This window comes from Artemia franciscana, chromosome 18 (assembly GCF_032884065.1).
Source record: "Artemia franciscana chromosome 18, ASM3288406v1, whole genome shotgun sequence".
In the NCBI taxonomy this organism is placed as follows: domain Eukaryota; kingdom Metazoa; phylum Arthropoda; class Branchiopoda; order Anostraca; family Artemiidae; genus Artemia; species Artemia franciscana.
In genome coordinates this window covers 28,806,262-28,828,643 of record NC_088880.1, presented here as the reverse complement: position 1 = coordinate 28,828,643, position 22,382 = coordinate 28,806,262, and the positions used below count along the sequence as shown (strand labels likewise).

The following is a 22,382-nucleotide window of genomic DNA, read 5'->3' as shown; positions in this document are numbered from 1 at the left end:
ATCACTAAACTGATATCCAATTTATGTATTGAAGAAACAGCATTTCAGAAAATTTCCAGGTTTACATATACTCAACCTTAGATTTTATTGGTTTTTATAATATACAAAGAGTTTGCAAATAAAACAGAGTGGTTATCCTGTGACTTTTTATGCGCTGACACGATTTTACTTGAAAGGCCTGGAGGTTTTCAAAGCGATAATTAAAAAAAGCTTACGCTTGCCGCTAAGATTTTAGATATTCACTTGTGCATAGGTGAAGTACTGTTGTGATACAGATCATAAAAGATTTCATGAACACCTGGTCACTCTTTTCACGGATTTGATGAGATGAAAACAAACATCTTTGAACTGTCTTTTATGGAATGTATCAACTTAAACTTAGTTTAACTTGATATATTTTTGGAAGTAGGTCCTAAAACAGGACTAAAACCTCTCTATTGCTTCATTTTGCCAATAAAGAGTATCCTTCATTATATGCTTAATAAGTTCATTTTCTATTAAGAATCAGTAGTAGAATCCATCCTAAGCTAGAACTATGCGCATAAACCTTCTTAGAAGACTAGCTATTGCCGGTTTATCCTGCGCTTAGGTTTTACATATTATATGACGACGGTTGGACTTCTATTATATTTTATATCTCTATAAAATAGGATTATTTTATATTATTGTAACTCTGTATCATACGTAAATATTATTGAGTAGTCAAAATTCGACAGAGTGTAGTTCAGAAGTTTAAAACATGCATATATGAGCACGTAAGTACCCCTGCCGGTCGACAGGTGTCACCGACTAAATTGCGTCTACTTTTAGCGTTTCAAACGTTTTCCCCTTTCAACAGGATAACCGAGAGAAAAGTGTTTGTTGTGTTGTAAAAACAGGTCTATTGATGTGAATAGGCTCGACAATCAGGCCATTTTTGATTATAGGACTGTGAAAAATCTTACATGCAATCACAACTTGACCACCACATCTAGATGAACCGTCAAATCTAGCTTGTATAGCTAATTCCCTTCAATTGTGTTTTGCTGCTGGCAGCCACTGTTGCATAGTGCTACTGTCTCAAAATTTTTAAGGCAAAATCATACTGAGCCGCAATTCTTCTTTCTTAAACAAGTTTGCACATTATAGTTGTCTAGTCTGTTTGGCTCATCGGCCTACTTGCTACAGACAAGTGTTACTTTTAGTCAAATAGTTCGTGGTAACGAACTGCAAGTAAAAAATCGACTCAGCCCAATAGTAGTCAGATCTCTCTATATAGAAAGATTAATAGTGATTGATACATCAAAATATTTTGATTTTTATGCTGATTCCAAATATAAAAAAAATATTGTTACCCATAATAAGCTACGAGCCAGCGAAAATTTGTGTACTTTTCAGACGGGGGGGGGGGGGCACCCCCAAAAAGTTGAGTAATCTTGATAAAATTAACAATGCCTACTATAGATATTTCAATCATCTATCTACAAAAATTGTATTTTTTTTTTTTTTTTTACCAAGAGACAGAACACGGATGTGTACTTATTCATTTTTTTTCCACGGATGGTTGTATCGAACAGTTCAGAACGATATAAAAAGGATCAAACATTTGATCAAACGATAAAAAGGTCAAACGTTTTGAAAGATGTGGAAGCTTCAATAAAGCAGTTGAAAACAGCCACTGAGAGATAATAAAGTAGAGTAGCCAAGAAGCAGTTTTTTTTGTTTTTTTTTTTAACAGTCAAAGAGGGTTTAGAAGAATAGGAAGATAAGTCCTAGAACAGTAAGAATAGTTGAAGCAACGGCAATGATAGCTGCTAGGTATACCTCTTAGGCGTAGAATCTTCAAAAACATAAGGAAAATAATGTAGTACCCTAGATAAAAAGAATTTCTGAGACTGAACTCTGTGATACTTATTATCGGGTGATGGGATTTTTGGAACCCTAGAAAGTTCAGTTATATATGTATTCAAATATAAATACAAAAACAATTCTTGGCACAAACAAATGGCCAAGAATATAAGAAAATGATCCGAACCATTTTTTTTTCTATTTAACTCTTCTGTGAAATATAAATTGTGCAACATAGCACCCTTTGGAACAACCGCACAAAAAATTGCCGTCCCTCTAAAACCGTCAGAAGTTCAAACTTGACTTAGATCTCCTGCAGGGCGCTGCTCGGCGTAGAGAGTCACGTCGACCTCCTCCATCCGCTTCTATTCAGTGCGAGCATTTGTGCTTCGCTTGGTCTGATGTTAGCCATCGCCAGGAACTCGGGCAGGTTGTCAGACCACCGCTTTTTTTGTCGGCCGCGGGGTCGCTTCCAGTCGGCTTTCGTAGGGTCAAAGTCAAAGATCATCTTTGTGGGTAAGTGCAGGGCATTCGAAGTAGTTGTCCGAACCATTGTAAGGCACGCTCAGCTGCTTGAATAGAAATTCGATTACATCAATATTGACTAAACTAATATAGAAAGACTGGATTAATTTTGTTGCCCTTAGTTGTTTAACAATATTAATAATAAAAATAAAAAAATCTTCAACAATTTAAGGAACAAAAGAATTAGATATTTATTATCGTCTAACCCATATCGTCTAACGACAGCACAAGTTAGTTAAGCTTCATGACAAACTGCACCAAAGCACAAAAAAATAGTACTATATATAAATAGTACAAAATACTACTATTACAGCAAATATTATTATTACTGCTACTACGACTACTGCTACTAAAGCTAAGACTACTACTATTAACTTTACTCTAACTGCTACTACTATAGCTACTGGTGCTTGCAACTACTACTACTATTAAACCTATGGGTATTAAGGCTAAAATACTGGGCAATATTGTAACTGTATTGAAATGAATCGAAACATATAATACCCACACAGGTTGTCAAGAGGACATGTCAGCAATGCTGACCTGTTGATGGAATTAAGTTAAAAATTTCATCGTGTGTTGACAAGGATGTTGAAAAAAAAGGTGCTACGTGCATACTGCTACTCCCTCAACGTCACTGACAAACACCATCACTTTTGAATAAAAAGAAGGTGTAAGTTCACCAAGTAAAACAAGTTTGCCACAGGCAAACACAGCCGTTGGCAGTCTGCCATCCTTTATTCGCAGTACCAGTTCTAGCCATCTCAAGCTTTCACTCACTATACCCATAGAAAGCAGGGCTAAACCACATTTTTCTTTCAGCTAGTTTCTTGAAATGCAGTTAGTGAGACGGGTATATGACTTTGTCTTAATTTGGCTATTTACTTATCTCTGCGAAACTTCGGTTTTAGGAAACCAGTATTTAATATAGCTCATGGCCAAAGTATTAGGCTCTAATGACTGATATTTCCTTCGGTTTTATTTGTGACATTAAAAAAAAATACAAGACAGAACATGCATAAGACAATGCATCACGCATTTCAAAACATTTTGATAAACCTAAGAAAAATACAGCTCCAAGCAAATCCAAAACAAAATGGTTTCGCTAAAGATTAAAAGGGCAGTGATATTTATATAACAGTAAAAGAACAAAAAACAAAACAAAAAATTAACTGATTGGCAAAAATTTCTCCCAAAAATTAAGATATACACTTCACCAAAGGCAGATAGTCACATTTTAGATATTTCAAGGCACGGTATTAGCTGTATCTTTTCAAGCATTCTTTTCATCCATCATTTGGAGCTTGGGTATGAGGATTATGGCCCTGAAAGTAAATAACAAAGTGGCTGAGATAATAGAATGATTACTTACCAAATAATATACAAAAATATAGTTATGCTATGAGAAATACATAATTTCAATAATATATGGCAATACGTAACCCCGATTCTGTTGATCGAAAGATTTTATGGAATATTTTGAATTATTAAGGAGTACTTGATAAACTATTTAATATGATAATCACACTCTATAAAGATGGTGAATATTGTATGTACACAAAAATAGGAATTCACGTTTCTTCAAGATAATATCTGGTGTCAAGTAGGAGTGTTTCCTATCCCCATTATTTGTTCTTGTTATTGACTACATTCTGCGGCAGTCTTCAGAATCTGGAGTAAATATTAGCAGCTGACAGATCTCTGACCTGGACTTTGCTAATGATATTGTCCTCCCCAAAAAGCGAAACAGCGACTACAGCTACTAAATGACACCACAGGTGAAAATGCCAAAAGAGTGAAGATTACAGTTAATATTAGTAAGACAAAGAGCACGGCAACATCTGACTATCAAATGCAAAAACCAACGCTTAAATGCAAAAATAAAGCGATCGAGCAGGTCAGCGAGTTTAAGAACCTCGGGAGTTGGATTGATTATAATGGTGAAATAGCCAATGAAATCAAAAGGAGGAATGGGCAAGCGAAATCAGCTTTTCATAAGTAGATAATTTGCCGCAGAAGGAAATACTCTATGCGCCTGAAGCTCCACCTAATGAATAGCATTGTAATGTCTATTCTCATCTATGGAACTGAATGCTGGAAACTAAATGTCCAACTGGAGAAACGCGTCATAACCTTTGGGGACATTTGCTGTAGAAGAATACTGAACACATCGTGACAAGAAAAAGTCACGAACATTCAAGTTCGCCTGGGAACCGGTCAACCATTAGTTAAAGACCTTCTGAAACGTTGGAGATGGACGTATCTTGGCCCCGTCCTTCGTATGCCAGAGGATCGACTCCCATGTACAGTTTATGAGTAGAGCCCTAAAGTGAGGCGCAAAAGAGGTCAAAAAGACACATCTTACGATGTCAGTATGAACCGGATCGGATTATTGAGGGAGTGTCTCTTCAACCACAGTAGGAGGACGTCAAGGATGCAGCTCAGCTGCTTGATGTCTGGTGAGATTCTGTAGAAGCCCTATCCAGAATTCTTGGCTCAGAAGGATCTTAAGTCTAAAGTAAAATGTAACCCTGGTGGTATGGGTTTTTATCCACTAAGAGAAGAAATACACATATCGACTGACTCGTAATGATTCTTCTATTACAATTGTCTATTGTGTATTCCGAGTCCTGTTATGTTCAGTGGATGGGCATATATTCAATAGTTAGTCACTATTTGGTGGTTCATTGGTGGTCAGTATCTTCGAAGGCCATGCCTCCTAAGTAAAGTAATTCAATAATGGCTTAATTATCAACAATTGTTCTGGCCTAGGTTCAGTTGTGTTCAATGGTGGGAGAATGTTCGGTGGATGGCCATTACAGGGTGATGGTCATAATTAAGTGGTTTGGTAGTGATCATTATGCTCGATGATCACGATCGTGACTACTAAGTAAAGCAATACATCAACGCAATTGACCGTGTTAATTGTTTATCCTGAGCCATATTATCTTCAGTGAGCCGGTGTTCGATGGTAATTTAATTAAATATACAAAGGAAGATTCAATAGCTTATGGCTACAAGCTTTTAGGTCTTACTGCTGCTGCTAATACTAAGCTTCTTCTTTATAAAACTTGAGGCAAAACAGAATATTTTTTATATGCTTCCGCAGCATTGGCATCAATGGGGGGGGGATGGAGGGGGGAAAGAGGGTATGGGCCTTTGTTTGTTTTAAATTATTTAACTTTTTCAGACAGCATAACCCTTTCGTCAATGTAGAAAAGTTCTACTAGAGAAGTAATGGAGCAAGGCTAATTAGTTTATAAGCCTACCCTTCCCTAAAAATTACAATTTTAAAAATCTGTTGACTCCCAAAGGAACAATGACATCTACATCTTCAAACAAACCTACACCTTCTGAAGTTGTTTTGTACTGTGTGAGTTTATTTGATTTTTGGCTGATTTTTCGCTAGTCTTCCTTTTCATTTAATCTGGCAACTGCTACTATCAAACCACATAACTGCATCTGAAGGTCTTTATCAATAAACATTAATTTTCTGATTGGTACTTCTATGATATACCCCCTACCTAATATTCTTCATTAAATTAGAACCTTAGATTTTCCATAATTTTGGAGTTTTAGGATCAAAATATGATGAAATATAATACTTTATTAACAAAATTATGGAAAATTCCAAAATCCAAATTTATAGAAAACCCAAGGTTCTAATTAGATGAAGAATATTAGGAAGGGGGTATATCATAAAAGTATCTTCTGATTTCATTTTATTCTTTTTACACCATAGAGTTGTATAAGTTTAATCTTAACCAGTTTCAACATTCATATTACCAATCCCTTCTAAGATGAAATAACCCATCTAACATGAAATGTTTTTTATAACAAGAAAGTAGTGTGTTAAGTATTCTCTTAAGTATGTTAAGAACTTAAGTATTTATGTTAGCAAAGTATGTTAAGTTCTTTTACTTGTACTTGCAGCAGTGGCGTGATGTCGTCAAAGTCCAGAGAGGGGGAGGGAAGTTGGAGCCAATTTTCCCAAGTCAAATGAAAATAAGAGTGAAAACTGAAAAATGAGCCATACGGTACCATAAAGACAAAGATATACTAAAGAAAACTGACCCGTTTCTGCGGATGCTGAGTTATGCAGGCTTATCTCAGTGTTGACAACATTTTTAGAGAAACTAAATTTAAGTTGAAGGGAGGGAAAACTGGGGTCTGGCGGGGAGGGCAAACTAGGGTCTAAGAAGGGCAGTTGATTCAATGCCCTAAAGCAAATTACAACCCCTAACTTGTAGCAGGAAAAGGCGCTTTCCACCTCGCCTGGCATACGACATTCAGATGTTTGAAGGGAATTTTTTCAACCACAAGCTCCATAGAACATTCGTCGATTAGCCAAACTGGCTTATAATTGGCATTAACTTGATTATCTAGCGAAAATAAAATAATAATTTTTAAAATCCAAAAAATCCAATCCAATTTTGAATTTAATATAATTTTAATTTTTAAGAGGTTGTCGAGTATACTCTTTTGAATTTTTTGGCATAATAAATCCCGCTCCCCCCCCCCCTTAAGGCTTTCGTAATCTTTTAAATACATTTTGCGCTGACCAAAATTAGAGATCTTCTGAACAGAAAATACTTGGAATATATATATACATAGATGGCATTGAGGTGGTAAAATACAACTTGGTAACCTTAACCTAATTTCTCAAATACTTTTGAATTTCATAATGTAATTATTAAAGATCAGTGAGAATTTTCATTTTTGGAATCAGAAAAATCTTGACCGATTTCTCTGATTATAGAAATAATAAAAATTATCTATAGGGGCATTAGTTTTAGAAGAGATGAAGGGGATTTTAAGATAAACTCGATTTATAATAGTTTAATTAAGGAGGAGGTAAATTCGTCAATCAATAGTGATTTACATATTTGTCCTGGAACAAATAATAACCTTGCGAACAAAATTCGGAATAAGGTCAAAGCTGGAAAAAGTAAACGGACTGCAGCTAAACTAGTAGAAATTAGTAAAATGTAACAACTAAACTAGTAAAAAAATAACAACTAAACTAGTAAAAGGTAAATTTTATGTAGGAAAACACGGCACCGTTCAAAAAATAGGCTACGGCAACACAAAAATGCCATAGGTTGCTGACTAAAACGAAAATTCATTTTTGGAATCAGAGTAATCGGTCAAGATATAGGATTTCATCAATGATTTTGTCAAAGTCCAATTTTTACGGAAGAGATACTACTTTTTGTAATTATACCCCGCGTTCAATAAGCTCATTTTAATTCATTTTTGTAATTTTTAGCGTTCAATAGGCAATGGCAATTATTGAATCGTGCCCAATAGCGCCTAAACTTATTAAAATAATTATTTACTTAGTGCACGTCAGAGCTTAATAGGTTACAGTTCGTCCTTTTCTATGTAGGAAATTCTTAGGGTATTTATCTATCAGGAAAAATAAACAAAATCTTCTTGTTGAAATCTTTCTTAAAAGGCACAATGGAGCTTCACGATTTTAAGCTAATGTGATTTTGTTCTGTTTATTTAACTCTATCTGAATCTATTTGGTACAGAGAAGGAGATTTAGACCACTAGATTCTGACAATTCCTTCGAATCTTAAAATTACTCGCGCAAAATTATTTTTGCTGTCCAAACGGCATTCAATAGATCATAATAATTGTCCTTGTTCAATAGTTACTTGCAGTATGCTATATTGAAGGCGGGGCTAGCGGGGCTAGTTTTCGGCTGTACAAAGCTGATAAAGTCTATTTTTGGAACAGTCTATACCAGAAACTACAGTAGACTCCATCTGACTCCATTCTAACTCCGTCACTGAATTCATGGTCTCGAGATTAAGTCCATCCTTCCCCAAAATTTGGTAGAGATACAAGGTTTTGGCACCGAAAACAAGTTCAAAGTTGTCTTAAAATAGTACTAATTTGCTTAGACAATTACTCTAGACAGCTTAGATTTATGAGATGCCTGTTTTTGGCTATTTTTGCGAAGAAAATAATCCCCAATCAACTTTGAGATAGTCTAGTTACCGGTTTCCATTGTTTGCTCTGTGACGATATTTGCTTGTAAAGTTATTTTGAAAGTAGAATTTAACCTTATGTTATTTACTCACTTCCGGCTCAGATGATTCTTCCAGTTGTTTCAAGAGCTCACTAAGCTTGTCCGCCTTTATTATTTCAAGTCGCTCAATGATTGTACATAAATGCTCAGTAAGCAGTTCTTTCTTCTCCTTCTTGTCAAAAAGGTCCTTTTTGGCTTCGATAAACTCTGCTTCGGCTCTTTCATACCGTTTCCTAAAAATAAACTCTGAAAGTTTCTAAATATATTCAGATTTCTAAATTTTGAAGCTTTCTTCCATTACATCCCTCTCCTTTTTATTTTTTCAGTTTTTTCACTTTTCATGTATTTTATGATCAATGAACTGAATAAATAAAAAATCACCCAAATTGAGATAATATATTTGGATTTATGAGTTTCGAAGCTTTCTTTCACTTGATCTCTCTCCTTTTTATTTTTTCAGTTTTTTTCACTTTTCATGTATTTTATGATCAATGAACTGAATAAATAAAAAATCACCTATTGAGATAATATATTTGGATTTATGAGTTTCGAAGCTTTCTTTCACTTGATCCCTCTGCTTTTTATTTTTTCAGTTTTTTTCACTTTTCATGTATTTTATGATCAATGAACTGAATAAATAAAAAATCACCCAAATTGAGATAATATATTTGGATTTATGAGTTTCGAAGCTTTCTTTCACTTGATCCCTCTCCTTTTTATTTTTTCGTTTTTTTTTCACTTTTCATGTATTTTATGATCAATAAACTGAATAAATATAAAATAACCAAAATTGAGTATAAATGCTACCACTCTCACCTACTAGGGGCTATCTGAGGATTTTTCCCCAGAACAATTTCAAAAAACATACAAACCATTCAATGATTCAAATAAGTTACTCTGGTACTGCATTTTTAGGCAACAGGACAACGAAAATTCTGAATTCTGAGGAAATGTAAGACCAACACAAAAATTATAAGGACCGTGTAGGCCCTAGGTACCACCCTTTCCTTCGTAAATTTGACTAAAATATGTAAAAATATACCAAAATCTCGATGTTTTGGTCTTTTAATTAATCACAGGCACTGGATCCCCCTTCCGACCTTCAAAATCTCTCTAGTAACTATTTACATTTGCTATACTAGAAATCAGCTTACCTCATAGAATCAACTTGTGTTCTATCTTAGGCTATTCTAAAAATAACTGCAAACGTTTCCCAAAAATTCTCACTTTTCATTCGCAAATTCATGTTTTGAGAAGAAGACAACAATTACAGCTCCTAAACTGAACATTCAAAAAACTTGTTAATATTCTAGTCAACTTAACAAAATCGTTTGACGAAGAAAATGATTTGAGAAGAAGACGATTATTTTAAAACCCCCCAAACTGAATATTAAAACGACTAGTCAACATTCTAGTCAACTTGATAAAATGGTAGATGCATTGATTTCTGAGTTTTTTCATTTTAACATCCATGATCAGAGAGTACTATCTTTTAATACAGGTCGCAAACTAAATAAATTTTATTCAATACAGATCACAAACTAAATGAAAACCACTTTTACTTACCTTCTATATACATAGGCATGTTTATACCAAACATGTTTATATCCATGTCTAGATGCAGACATATAAGTTTAACAAATATAGATATACAACTTTGACAGTAAAGGAATGTGAAAGCAGCTTATGAACAATTATGCGACAGTTTCCGATATGACCTATCGTTTTGTGAATACGAATATGCATTAGTTAGATTAACTTACTGCGAATCACTGATGGTACTTGTCTGTTATAGCGCCTACGCCTATACAAGCTAGGTAGAACCGGTTTCTCTGATACTCATTCCTAATGAAATATCATCAAAATATGACGAAAATATAACACTTTATTAACAGAATTATGGAAACCTAGCCTATTCTTTCTACTTGGGTAGATGGGCTGATTTCTTATTTTTTCATTTTAACAATTTTTAACAAATTTTCATTTTAACATTCCATGATCAGACAGTAAATGTCATTCAACACAGATCACAAACTAAATGAAAATCACTTTTACTTAGCTGTCTGGATTCTTATATTTCTGGGCTTTTTATTTTAACAATTTTAAAAAAAATGTCATTTTAACATCCATTATCAGACAATATTTTCTTTAATACAGGTCACAAACTAAATCAATTTCATTCAATACAGAACACAAAATAAATAAAAACCACTTCTACTTAGCTTCTATATACATAGGCGCTATACATGGGCACTATAACAGTACCCTCTGAACCTCTGCGATTATTGTGAACATAATATTTTACTTACTGTGAATCACTCAGTCGCAAGCTAGCAGCCTCGATGCTCTGTCTCAAAATGGCCACTTCATTGCTTACCAAAGCATCAATCTTCTGCATTTCTTTTTGTATGCATTGTAGTTTTTTGGTTTCCTCTGCTGTTTTTTGTTTCCTGTAAGGAAAATTAGTTAAGGTCTCTTTTCAATCTAACAATTATTGCTGGCGGCGTACTGTTAGCTCAAACAAACACATTTGTTGTCTAACAAAAATATGTTGCTAACGATTTTTCAAAATATATTTCATTGAAAATGGCTCTTTAATTTTTCTTAAAATTGGCATACTACCAATTTCCGGCTTGAAAAAACGATCTAGTTACCATATTTATTGCATAATATTAATTATATATTAATTTGTGATTATTAGTATATGATATTAATGATTACTATTTAATGAATATAATACTTAATGAATAAACGATTACTTAATGAATATGTTAATGATTATTTAAACAATGTGATTCTTAATTTTTGCTCGTTTTGAGTTTTACTCGGCTATTAATTGTAATTTCTATTCGTTTTGAGTTTCATTTATTTGTTGATAGTGATTTGTGGTAGTTTTATGCTTGGAAGATTATTCGACTTTATTTTTACTCATTCTTGGCTTAAAGGAGTTCTTTACTTTTCTATGAAAGACTTGTCTTTTGTTAAAAGTTTTTAAAATTAATTTTTGTTCGGTTTTTATTGATACAGTCTTTTTCATGGAAAAATATTTGTATATCTGTTCAATTTTCTTCTAATAGAAATCCATAGTATGGGTTACTATTAGTATGTTGGAGAAACTTTTTCAACAGTTTTTAAACCTGACACAAACAGTATTTTTTAATGTAATTTTATAGCTTGTGAAGTTGACCTGAAAATAAAACTTAATATAATGCCCAAAAGATTCCATCTATGCTTTTTGACAACCTGAATATACTTACACTCTTTTTATTTATTTAAATTGTAAGAACAGAAGTAGTAATAGTAGTATCCCCAAAAGCTTCAGCTTAATACCCCCAGTCGTTCTCAATATATTGCTGAGGTGTCTTATTGGCAACCATTTAACACAATGCCTTTTGATTTATTTTTAGAGCAACATTTAGCTTAAAAGTATAATAGGCCAATTGCATAATTATGGGGGTTGACATGCCTAATATCCCTAAAGACATAGTTGCTGGACCGTTCTACTATGCTGAACAAAATAGCTGTCTCAAAATTGTGACTGGGTGCGCTTGGGAAATGAATGGGCTTGAGAGAAGGGCTGCTTGCCTCCAATCTGTTGTTACTCTGACAAAAGGACACCAGACACTCGCAATGTAATTGGAGTGGAAGGGGGAGGACTTCCCCTTGATATATCTAGTAAAAACATTTTAAACAAGTAAAAACAAAGTAAATTTTTTTTTATTATATTTTGTTTTCACTAAAGGGCAATTTGTTTTTCTTATCTTGAGAAGGCGTGGGGGTTGTCAGCCCTACTCATGTTATTATTTTCTCGTTTTGAGTTTGTTTCAGTTATTTACCGTATGATTTAAATAAACAAAATACGTTTAAAATATATTATAAGATTAATGTAACAGTAGGCCTTTAATTTTTATTTTTATTCTCTCAGTATTTAGTTCTTAAAGTTCATCAATAATTTTCACCACAACAAATGTCCAAATTGTTAAAAAATTTAACTTGCAATCATTGATAATAATTTTCTAAAAGCTTGCGGAAATATAAGTTAATGAAATTGTTACAAGCAATGTATTGTTAAAACGACGGAAACAGATCTTAAACAATAGATACATTAGTATATAATATATTAATTTTATACTATAATATATTAAAAACAGATCATAAACAGTGCAATAAGTGCAAAATCGTTACAAGCGTATACTGGTGTTTAACGTGTTTGTACATATGCATAAATTACAATAGAAACAAACACAGTATCAACTTTAAACCAACTGAAGGCTGCAATAATTTATTCATTAAAATAATTTAATTAAACTGATAATTAATGCAAAAGATTTAATTTAAATTAATAAAAACAATTCATTAATTAATAATAGCAAGAGGAGAGCTAAAATAAGATTTTGAGTTTGTAGATTTTTTTTGGCGATTGAAACAAGAAAGAATCTCTAAAATTACTACGCCTGCCCGAGCAGGGTCGTTACTAGCCAAAATGTTTGGGGGGGGGAAACAAGAGATTTTACCAACTGGCTGATCGTTTTAACTGACTGTTTCTGTCAAAAATTAGTATAATATCCGTATAAAATGAAATACGTAAAATCACTGCAAAAGTCGATAAAACAGCTGCGTTTACCAACCACGATTCAGATTTCGGTAAATTTTTCACTATTAACAGCATCACTATTTTAATCTTGTTTATTTAACCAAATAGAAAATTGGCAATACCTTCTGTCTCTGTAACTTACTCAGTTACACAAATACTGTTTTTCTTCCAAAAATGGGCTATTGAGCTCCTAAGAGTCCTCTGACGGATGTTTATTTACTGGTTATATTTGTAGAGGTATTTTAACCTCACAGAATTTATGAGTTTTCAGAAAGAAACCTCTACGTAACACCTAGTCATCGCTTTCTCTATAGGGGTACACTTGCACAGACAAAAGTAGACAAATTGAGAATAGGACAGAATGTATTCTTATTAACTAAAACTTATAGTTAATGATAGAAGTAAGAGATAGTTAAAATGGAAAATAATAAAAGTAAAATATTTGACAAAATTTATTCCCGTTGCTAAAAGACTACCGGACCCAATTTTAGGTATTATAGAGCATATCAAAATGAACCCACACTACTCAGGTACAGGGCCGGTCACGTATGGGGGGAAGAGGGGGGACACCCCACTCAATGTTTTTGGTCACTTGGTAAAAAAAAATCGGTAAAATCATGGCGCTTCACATCACGATTTTTCCGACGCTGCTAAAATTCTTTGTTTGATTCAGTAAAGACCGCGAAAAAACTGACATGTCATCTACAGAAATTTCGAACTTGATTGGTAAACGCAGCAGTTTTACCGAGTCCTGTTGTGATTTTACAGATGGGGCCACAATTTTCTATTTGGTTAAATAAATAACATTAAAATAGTGATGCTGTTAATAGTGAAATATGTACCGAAATCTGAATCTTGGTTGGTAAACGCACCTGTTTTAACGAGTCCTGTTGTGGCTTTACATATGGTGCCACAATTTTCTATTTGGTCAAATAAACAGCATTAAATAGTGATGCTCTTAATAGTGAAATATTTACCGAAATCTGAATCTTGGTTGGTAAACGCAGCTGTTTTACCGAGTTCTGTTGTGATTTTACATATGGTGCCACAGTTTTCTATTTGGTTAAATAAACAGCATTAAAACAGTGATGTTGTTATAGTGAAATATTTACCAAAATCTGAATCTTGGTTGGTAAACGCAGCTGTTTTACCGAGCCCTGTTGTGACTTTACATATGGGGCCACAATCTTCTATTTGTTTAAATAAATAACATTAAAATAGTGATGCAGTTAATAGTGAAATATGTACCGAAATCTGAATCTTGGTTGGTAAACGCAGCTGTTTTACCGAGCCCTGTTGTGACTTTACATATGGTGCCACAATTTTCTATTTGGTTAAATAAACAGCATTAAAATAGTGATGCTCTTAATAGTGAAATATTTACCAAAATCTGAATCTTGGTTGGTAAACGTAACTGTTTTACCGAGTCCTGTTGTGATTTTACATATGGTGCCACAATTTTCCATTTGGTTAAATAAACAGCATTAAAATAGTGATGTTGTTATAGTGAAATATTTACCGAAATTTGAATCTTGGTTGGTAAACGCAGCTGTTTTACCGAACCCTGTTGTGAGTTTACATATAGTGCCACAATTTTCTATTTGGTTAAATAAACAGGATTAAAATAGTGATGATCTTAATAGTGAAATATTTACCAAAATCTGAATCTTGGTTGGTAAACGTAACTGTTTTACCGAGTTCTGTTGTGATTTTACATATGGTGCCTCAATTTTCCATTTGGTTAAATAAACAGCATTAAAATAGTGATGTTGTTATAGTGAAATATTTACCGAAATTTGAATCTTGGTTGGTAAACGCAGCTGTTTTACCGAACCCTGTTGTGAGTTTACATGTAGCGCCACAATTTTCTATTTGGTTAAATAAACAGCATTAAAATAGTGATGCTCTTAATAGTGAAATATTTACCAAAATCTGAATCTTGGTTGGTAAACGTAACTGTTTTACCGAGTCCTGTTGTGATTTTACATATGGTGCCACAATTTTCCATTTGGTTAAATAAACAGCATTAAAATAGTGATGTTGTTATAGTGAAATATTTACCGAAATTTGAATCTTGGTTGGTAAACACAGCTGTTTTACCGAGTCCTGTTGTGATATTACATATGGTGCCACAATTTTCTATTTGGTTAAATAAACAGGATTAAAATAGTGATGCTGTTAATAGTGAAATATTTACCGAAATCTGAATCTTGGTGGGTAAACGCAGCTGTTTTACCGAGTCCTGTTGTGATTTTACATATGGTGCCACAATTTTCTATTTGGTTAAATAAACAGCATTAAAATAGTGATGCTGTTAATAGTAAAATATGTCCCTAAATCTGGATCTTGGTTGGTAATCGCAGCTGTTTTACCAAGTCTTTTTGTGATTTTACATATGGTGTCACAATTTTCTATTTGGCTAAATAAACAAGATTAAAACAGTGATGCTGTTAATAGTGAAAAATTTACCGAAATCTGAATCTTGGTTGGTAAACCAAACGGCCTATCCTGGATATTAAAAGAGGTGTTGGGTATTTAGCGTGCCTTTTAGCTATTTGTGATGATTGTGATGTACGTTAAAAGACAATATTGCCCTTTACTAGTTAGAAGATCACCTATCATTTACTTTCTTAATAAATGGTCATAGGTTTGAAGACGATAAGCAATCACAAGAAGATTTATTATAATTTCATAAGTTATATTTAAATTTCTTTTGTAAAGATCAAACGTTCTGAACTCGTTTAATTTTAGCACGATACTAGTTCAAGTTCAATTTATTTCCTAAAATAAACAATAGCAAGGTCAACATCCCAAAGGGCTCGATAGCCCTTTATCTGGGAAACAAATTGAAATAACTAATTAATAATAATCCTGGACATGCATCCATGAAAATATTTTGAGAGAAATTGAAGACAAATGAGCACAAGCACTAAATCTATCGATGAAAACCTACTCGTTTCGGGAGAGAGGGGGACAAGGGGACAGTTTTCTTCCAATAATTTGGAGAAAAAAATTATTATATAGCCCTTTGTGAAGGTAAGCATGCGAATGTAAGAAGACAAAATAAGGGAGAAAGGGTGAAAAAAATGATAAGCATAATTAAATAAATAGAAGTGCTAAAGAGCGTTCCAATCAAGCTGTCAAAAGCAACAACTTATGAAGACTTGAGAACTTTTAACCAGGAATTTTCCTAATAAAATATTCAAACAAAGATCTAGAATTATAATTTTGGAGAAGAAGAAGAAAAAGAAGAGAAAAAATTTAAAGGAAGTATAAATAAATAAATGAAGATGATGAAACGGGAAGAAAAAATAAGAAAAACAAACAAAAGAAAGTGGAAAGAATAAGCGAAAAAATAAAAATGCTAAAGAACATTCGAATAGAGCCGTCTAAAGTACCAACTTAAAAAAAAAAAAATTTAGGAATTTTTTCAACAAAATATACACACACAATTCTAGAATTACAATCTTTGAGAAGGAAAAAGAAAAAAGAAGGAAGAAATTGTAAGGAAAGTGTAAATAAATGAAGAAGATAAAACTAAGAAAATATAAATAAGGAAGAATTATATACGGAAAGTGGAAACTACAAGTTAATAAATGAAAGTGATAAAGAAAATTCGAATGAAGCCGTCGATAGTACCAACATAAGAAGACTTAAGAATATGAAGAATATTTTTAAAGAATATGAAGAAAAAATTATAGAATTATAATTTTGGAGAAGGAAAACGAAAAATAAAAGGGATAAAATGTAAAGAAAGTGGAAAGTATGAATAAATACATGAAGAAGAAAAACGAGAGCTAAGAGCTCATATGGCACTCGTGACGAGGTCGGAAGAGCCAAGAGCCAAGAGTTCATATGGTATGAGCTCTGGCAAAATTCTAAGAATCAATAGATTGCTTTAAAAGGAAAATCAGAAGCTTAATGCCGGTCGGGATTTAAAATAAGAGCTCTGAGTCAAGAGATTTTTCTAAATATTAAAAGTCATAAAGATCCGATCACCCACTCGTAAGTTAAAAATACCCGAATTTTTCCTCTCCCTTCAACCCCCCCCCCAGATGGTCGAATCGGGGTAAACGTCTTTATCAAGTCAATTTGTGCAGCTCCCTGACACGCCTACCAATTTCCATCGTCCTAGCACGTCCAGAAGCACCAAACTCGCCAAAGCACTGAACCCCACCCCCTAACTCCCCCAAAGAGAGCGGATCCAGTCCGGTTATGTCAATCACGTATCTACGACATTTATAAGCGTATTCCAAGATTTCCAGTTTCACCTCCAACTCCCTCCAATGTCAACGGATCTGGTAGGGATTTGAAATAAGAGCTCTGAGACATGAGTTTCTTCTAAATATCGAATTTCATTAAAATCCAGTCACCCGTTTTTAAGTTAAAATGCCTCAATTTTTCTAATTTTTCCAAAGTAACAGCCCCTTAAGAGAACGGATTCGTTCCAATTATGTCGATCACATATCTATAACTTGTGATTATTCTTCCCATCAAGTTTCATCCCGATCCCTCCACGCTATGCGTTTTCCAAGATTTCTAGTTTCCCAGATTTCCGGTTTCCCCCTCCAGCTCCCCCCAATGTCACCAGATCTGGCCAGGATTTAAAATGTGAGTTCTAAAGCACAAGATCCTTCTAAAGATCAAATTTCATTATGATCTGATCACCCATTCGTAAGTTACAAATACCTCATTTTTTCTAATTTATTCGAATTACTCCCACCGCCAACTTCACCAAAGAGAGCGGATCTGGTCCGTTTATTTCCATCACATATTCTTCCCACCAAGTTTCATCCTGACCTCTCCGCTTTAAGCGTTTTCCAAGATTTCCGCCCCCCCCCCAATAACACTGGATCCGGTCGGAATTTAAAATAAGAGATAGGAGTTACCAGGTCCTTCTAAATATAAAATTTCATTAAGATCCGATCACTCCTTCGTAAGTTAAAAATACCTCATTTTTTCTGATTTTTTAGAGTTAGCTTCCCCCCCCCCAACTCCCTTAAAGAGAGCGGATCCGTTCCGGTTATGTCAATCAAGTATCTAGGACTTGTGCTTATTTTTCCCACCAAGTTTCATCCCGATCCCTCCACTCTAAGCGTTTTCCAAGATTTTAGGTCCCCCCCCCGACTCTCCCCAATGTCACTGGATCCGGTTGGGATTTAAAATAAGAGCTCTGAGACACGACATCCTTCCAAATATAAAATTTCATTAAGATCCGATTACTCCTTCGTAAGTTAAAAATACCCCATTTTTTCTAATTTTTCAGAATTAACCCTCCCCCCAACTCCCCTAAAGAGAGCAGATCCGTTCCGGTTATGTCAATCACGTATCTAGGACTTGTGATTATTTTTCTTACCAAGTTTCATCCCGATCCCTCCACTCTAAGCGTTTTCAAAGATTTTAGGTCCCCCCAACTCCCCGCAATGTCACCATATCCAGTCGGGATTCAAAATAATAGCTCTGAAACACAATATCCTTCAAAAAACATCAAATTTCTTTAAGATCCGATCGCTCCTTCGTAACTTAAAAATACCTCATTTTTTCTAAATTTTCAGAATTAACCCTCCCCCCAACTCCCCCAAAGAGAGTAGATCTGTTCTGGTTATGTCAATCACGTATCTAGGACTTGTGATTATTTTTCTCACCAAGTTTCATCCCGATCCCTCCACTCTAAGCGTTTTCAAAGATTTTAGGCCCCCCCCCCAACTCCCCGCAATGTCACAATATCCAGTCGGGATTCAAAATAATAGCTCTGAAACACAATATCCTTCCAAACATCAAATTTCTTTAAGATCCGATCGCTCCTTCGTAACTTAAAAATAACTCATTTTTTCTAAATTTTCAGAATTAACCCTCCCCCCAACTCCCCCAAAGAGAGCAGATCTGTTCCAGTTATGTCAATCACGTATCTAGGACTTGTGAATATTTTTCCCAACAAGTTTCATCCCGATCCCTCCACTCTAAGCGTTTGCCAAGATTTTAGGTCCCCCCCCCCAACTCCCCGCAATGTCACCGAATCCAGTCGGGATTTAAAATAATAGCTCTGGAACACGACATCCTTCCAAACATCAATTTTCACTAAGATCCGATCACCCGTTCGTAAGTTAAAAATACCTTATTTTTTCTGATTTTTCCGATTTAACCGTCCCCCCACTCACCCCCCCCCCCCCAGATGGTCGAATCGGGGAAACGGCAATTTCTAATTCAATCTGGTCTGGTTCCTGATATGCCTGCCAAATTTCATCGTCCTTGCTTACCTGGAAGTGCCTAAAGTAGCAAAACCGGGACAGACACACTGACAGACCAACAGACCGACAGAATTTGCGATCGCTATATGTCACTTGGTAGATACCAAGTGCCATGAAAACGCAGAAGAAAAAAGAAGGAAGACGAATTTCTATCCCCTCCTAGACCCTAAAGGTCAAAAATTTTTCACTCCCTCATGTAGGTTCGATGTGGTGGTTGGCAATTACAACCACCGGGATACCAGAATGAAGATCCAGATTGGTTACTCTAAAATTGTAGCCAATCAAGGGAGGAAGTATAATCGTACCGCCCTTGGTAAGCTTTTTTCTTCTTTTTCATATCATTCTTTTCTTTACCTTTCTGGGCTTTATTCTATTTCTAGGAAAAAAATTTTAGTGGTATTCGAACGTCTTTTTCCCGGACCTGTTAAATTCTTCTTTATCTTCTTCATTGGTACAAGGGATTGAACGATAGTAAATAAGCTCCACCTTCCGAACATTAATGAAAAGGTGACTGGTTTACAGTGTGTCGGCGCCGACAGCGTGTCGGCGCCGACAGCGTGTCGGCGTTCGTCGCCTCACCACGGTTTGATCCGTCTATTTTTATTAATTTTATTATTTAATGTTATAGTTGATTTTCGTTTTTGTATCAATTTTTTTTGTCTATTTTCTTTAGTGTTTACTCCACTCTTTATATTTTTATGTATATGGGTTATAAACAAATATTATTATAATAAATGCAAGAGCATGGAAAATATAAGTGAATGAATAGAAGAACTGATGAATATTTCAATGAAGGACAACCGATTTAAAACCTAACAACTTTTACCAGGAATTTTTCTACCAAAACATTCACACAAAATTTAAGAGTTATAATTTTGGAGCATATGTTCATACCCTCCTTTATTTGCCTTCTGATCTGACTGTTAAATTTTATAATAGAATTGCTCTGAATGAAAAGGACGTCCTAGATGCATTTTTATTAAAAATGAACATGAAAATTCTAAAATCATACGGAATAGACTAATACTTAGAAAAATATTATAGACTTTTGGGAAAACCGAAATATTATATTTGGATTATTTTCTAGAAAATTGTTGGATTGAGAACTGGATCATTCATTTGCCTTCTGATCTTAATGCTAAAATTGATACTGGCATTATTTGAAATGAAAAGGATGCTTTAGATGCATTTTGTTAAAAATGAACATGGAAATTCTAAAATCATAAGGAATAAACGAATAGTCAAAAAAATATTAGAAATTTTGTGGAAAACCGCAAGACAGAAACATTATATTTGGATTATTTTTTAGGGAATTTTAGCTTTCCATTAAACCAAAAATACTTAAGCAGAAAAAAAAACCTTTGGAATACCTAAGCAGAAAAAAACATCTAAGAAATGAGACTTTTGTTGAGAGTTTTATGAGATTTTTTTTAGCTATTATTTCCTCTGTATAGGTAAAAAAGATGTCAACAGCACAAGTAGAACAGACTACCAAAGAAGAACAAACAAAGACAATTCAGAAAAAAAAGTAAAGATCATACTGATGGGTGCGAACACAATGAGCTGAAGGGTGTTTAAAAGCATAGGATTACTGGCCCGAAGCCCCCCATTGCACTTCCTGACTGAAGGTCCACGAAGCGGAGATCAAAATTGCCAGTTTGGACTTTAAGGTTCTAGTGCCATATCCTTCCTTCCAACAGTTTGCATATGTTGTAATGCAGGAGAAATAACTCAATTGTACATTTGTTGTTCTTTTCACCTTAATTTTCTTGTGTTTATAAGAATTTTCCAACAGCTCTTTGTTGTCTTTTTTCTTGATTTTCTTAATTTTAAATTTACATTTCTATGGGTCATTTACTAAATTTTCTGTTTTCCTTTTATGTGCTACTCTTTCAACAATTCAAATTTTTAATTGTTAACCATTAAAAATAATTGTAAAAGCAGCACGACTATCTTAAATTACTGTATGTTGGCTGTATTTTAGAACTTTTTAGTTTGACGATTACAAATTTGAGGCTAATATTGGAACGGAAAGAGAGTGTGGTCTAAAAAACTATTTTTGTGTACCTTGGCTAATCAAAGACACATAGGGACTTTCAACAAACAGGTCCCAAATCAGAGTACCTTCAGTTCATGTCCTTTCCAAAATGAGATGGTGTGCCTAATGATGGCTAATGGTGTGCACTAAAGTCAATTTTTTCTTTGTTAATTCTTTATGACCAAGATTCTGAGGACTATGATCCTCAGATCTTCAGATAAACATAAATTATATAAGCAATTATTTAGTAGTGTTGTAAAATAAAGAGAGGGAGACAAATCCCAGGGAGCAATGCTTATTCGTCTAAAATTAAGGATAAAAGATTTTATCTATATTCCGCCTCATCTCTATTGATATGTATGGGGTATGGAGTATCAATAGAGATGAAGAGGAAAATAGATTAAATCCAATTTACAACAAATTAATTAGAGGGCAGGTCAAAATTTCAAACATAAACATGTTGCATAATAGTCCCCAAGCCCCAAGTAATAGTCCCCTAGTCCTTTAGTAATAAGCCCCAATAGTCCCTAAGTAAGGTGTCAACCCTATAAGCAAAGGTAAGGAAGAAATCAATGTGCAAAGAGTTAACGGACAGCAGCTAAATTAACAAATAAAAAAAACCCATTCAATATATAATATATAGGTTTTCTTGACCTGATGCCATATAAAGCCTTAGATTGCCTCTAAAATTCAATAGATCTATTGAATTTATATATTGGACATATGTAAATATGTAAAATTTTCAAATAAATATAGTATTCCATTTTTTGCTAGATTTCATTGGCAAATTGAAATTATACCACAGACAATCTGTACGTTGCGTATATATGCTATTTGCAGTGATTAATTCAGTGATATTTGGAAATTATTATGTTATCATTTTTATTTTATTTCTCGTCATAAGTTGTGTTTAAGTTAACTTATTTCAGTTTTTTCCGTTGATAAAGGCTCCCGGGCAAATATTCGCTTTTTATTTTTTACAGTTTTTTTTTCTTTGTTCTACTGCTTTCTTTAAATATTATACCCATTATTAAAGTCTTCCTTCTCTAATTTTAGGTCACCTTCTATTTGTTTAATTATACTTATCCCTTTTTTTCAACACTTTCTTCC

General features: G+C 34.0%; 1 protein-coding gene across 2 annotated transcripts in view; it reads right to left on the bottom strand.

Moving 5' to 3' along the window:
• LOC136038840 (RAB6-interacting golgin-like) overlaps positions 1 to 22,382 on the bottom strand; it is a 132,973-nt gene that overhangs the window by 89,459 nt on the left and 21,132 nt on the right. The window contains exons 4-6 of one of the 2 annotated variants that reach the window (XM_065722253.1): positions 10,702 to 10,842; positions 8,445 to 8,625; positions 3,314 to 3,677 (exon numbers count right to left, since the gene is read on the bottom strand). The exons of the other annotated variant lie outside the window; for it this stretch is intronic. Coding sequence (XP_065578325.1) covers positions 3,639 to 3,677; positions 8,445 to 8,625; positions 10,702 to 10,842 — 361 coding nt within the window. The 3' untranslated portion in view covers positions 3,314 to 3,638. Of the gene's footprint in view, positions 1 to 3,313; positions 3,678 to 8,444; positions 8,626 to 10,701; positions 10,843 to 22,382 lie in introns of those variants that run through there. 2 annotated transcript variants of the gene reach the window in all.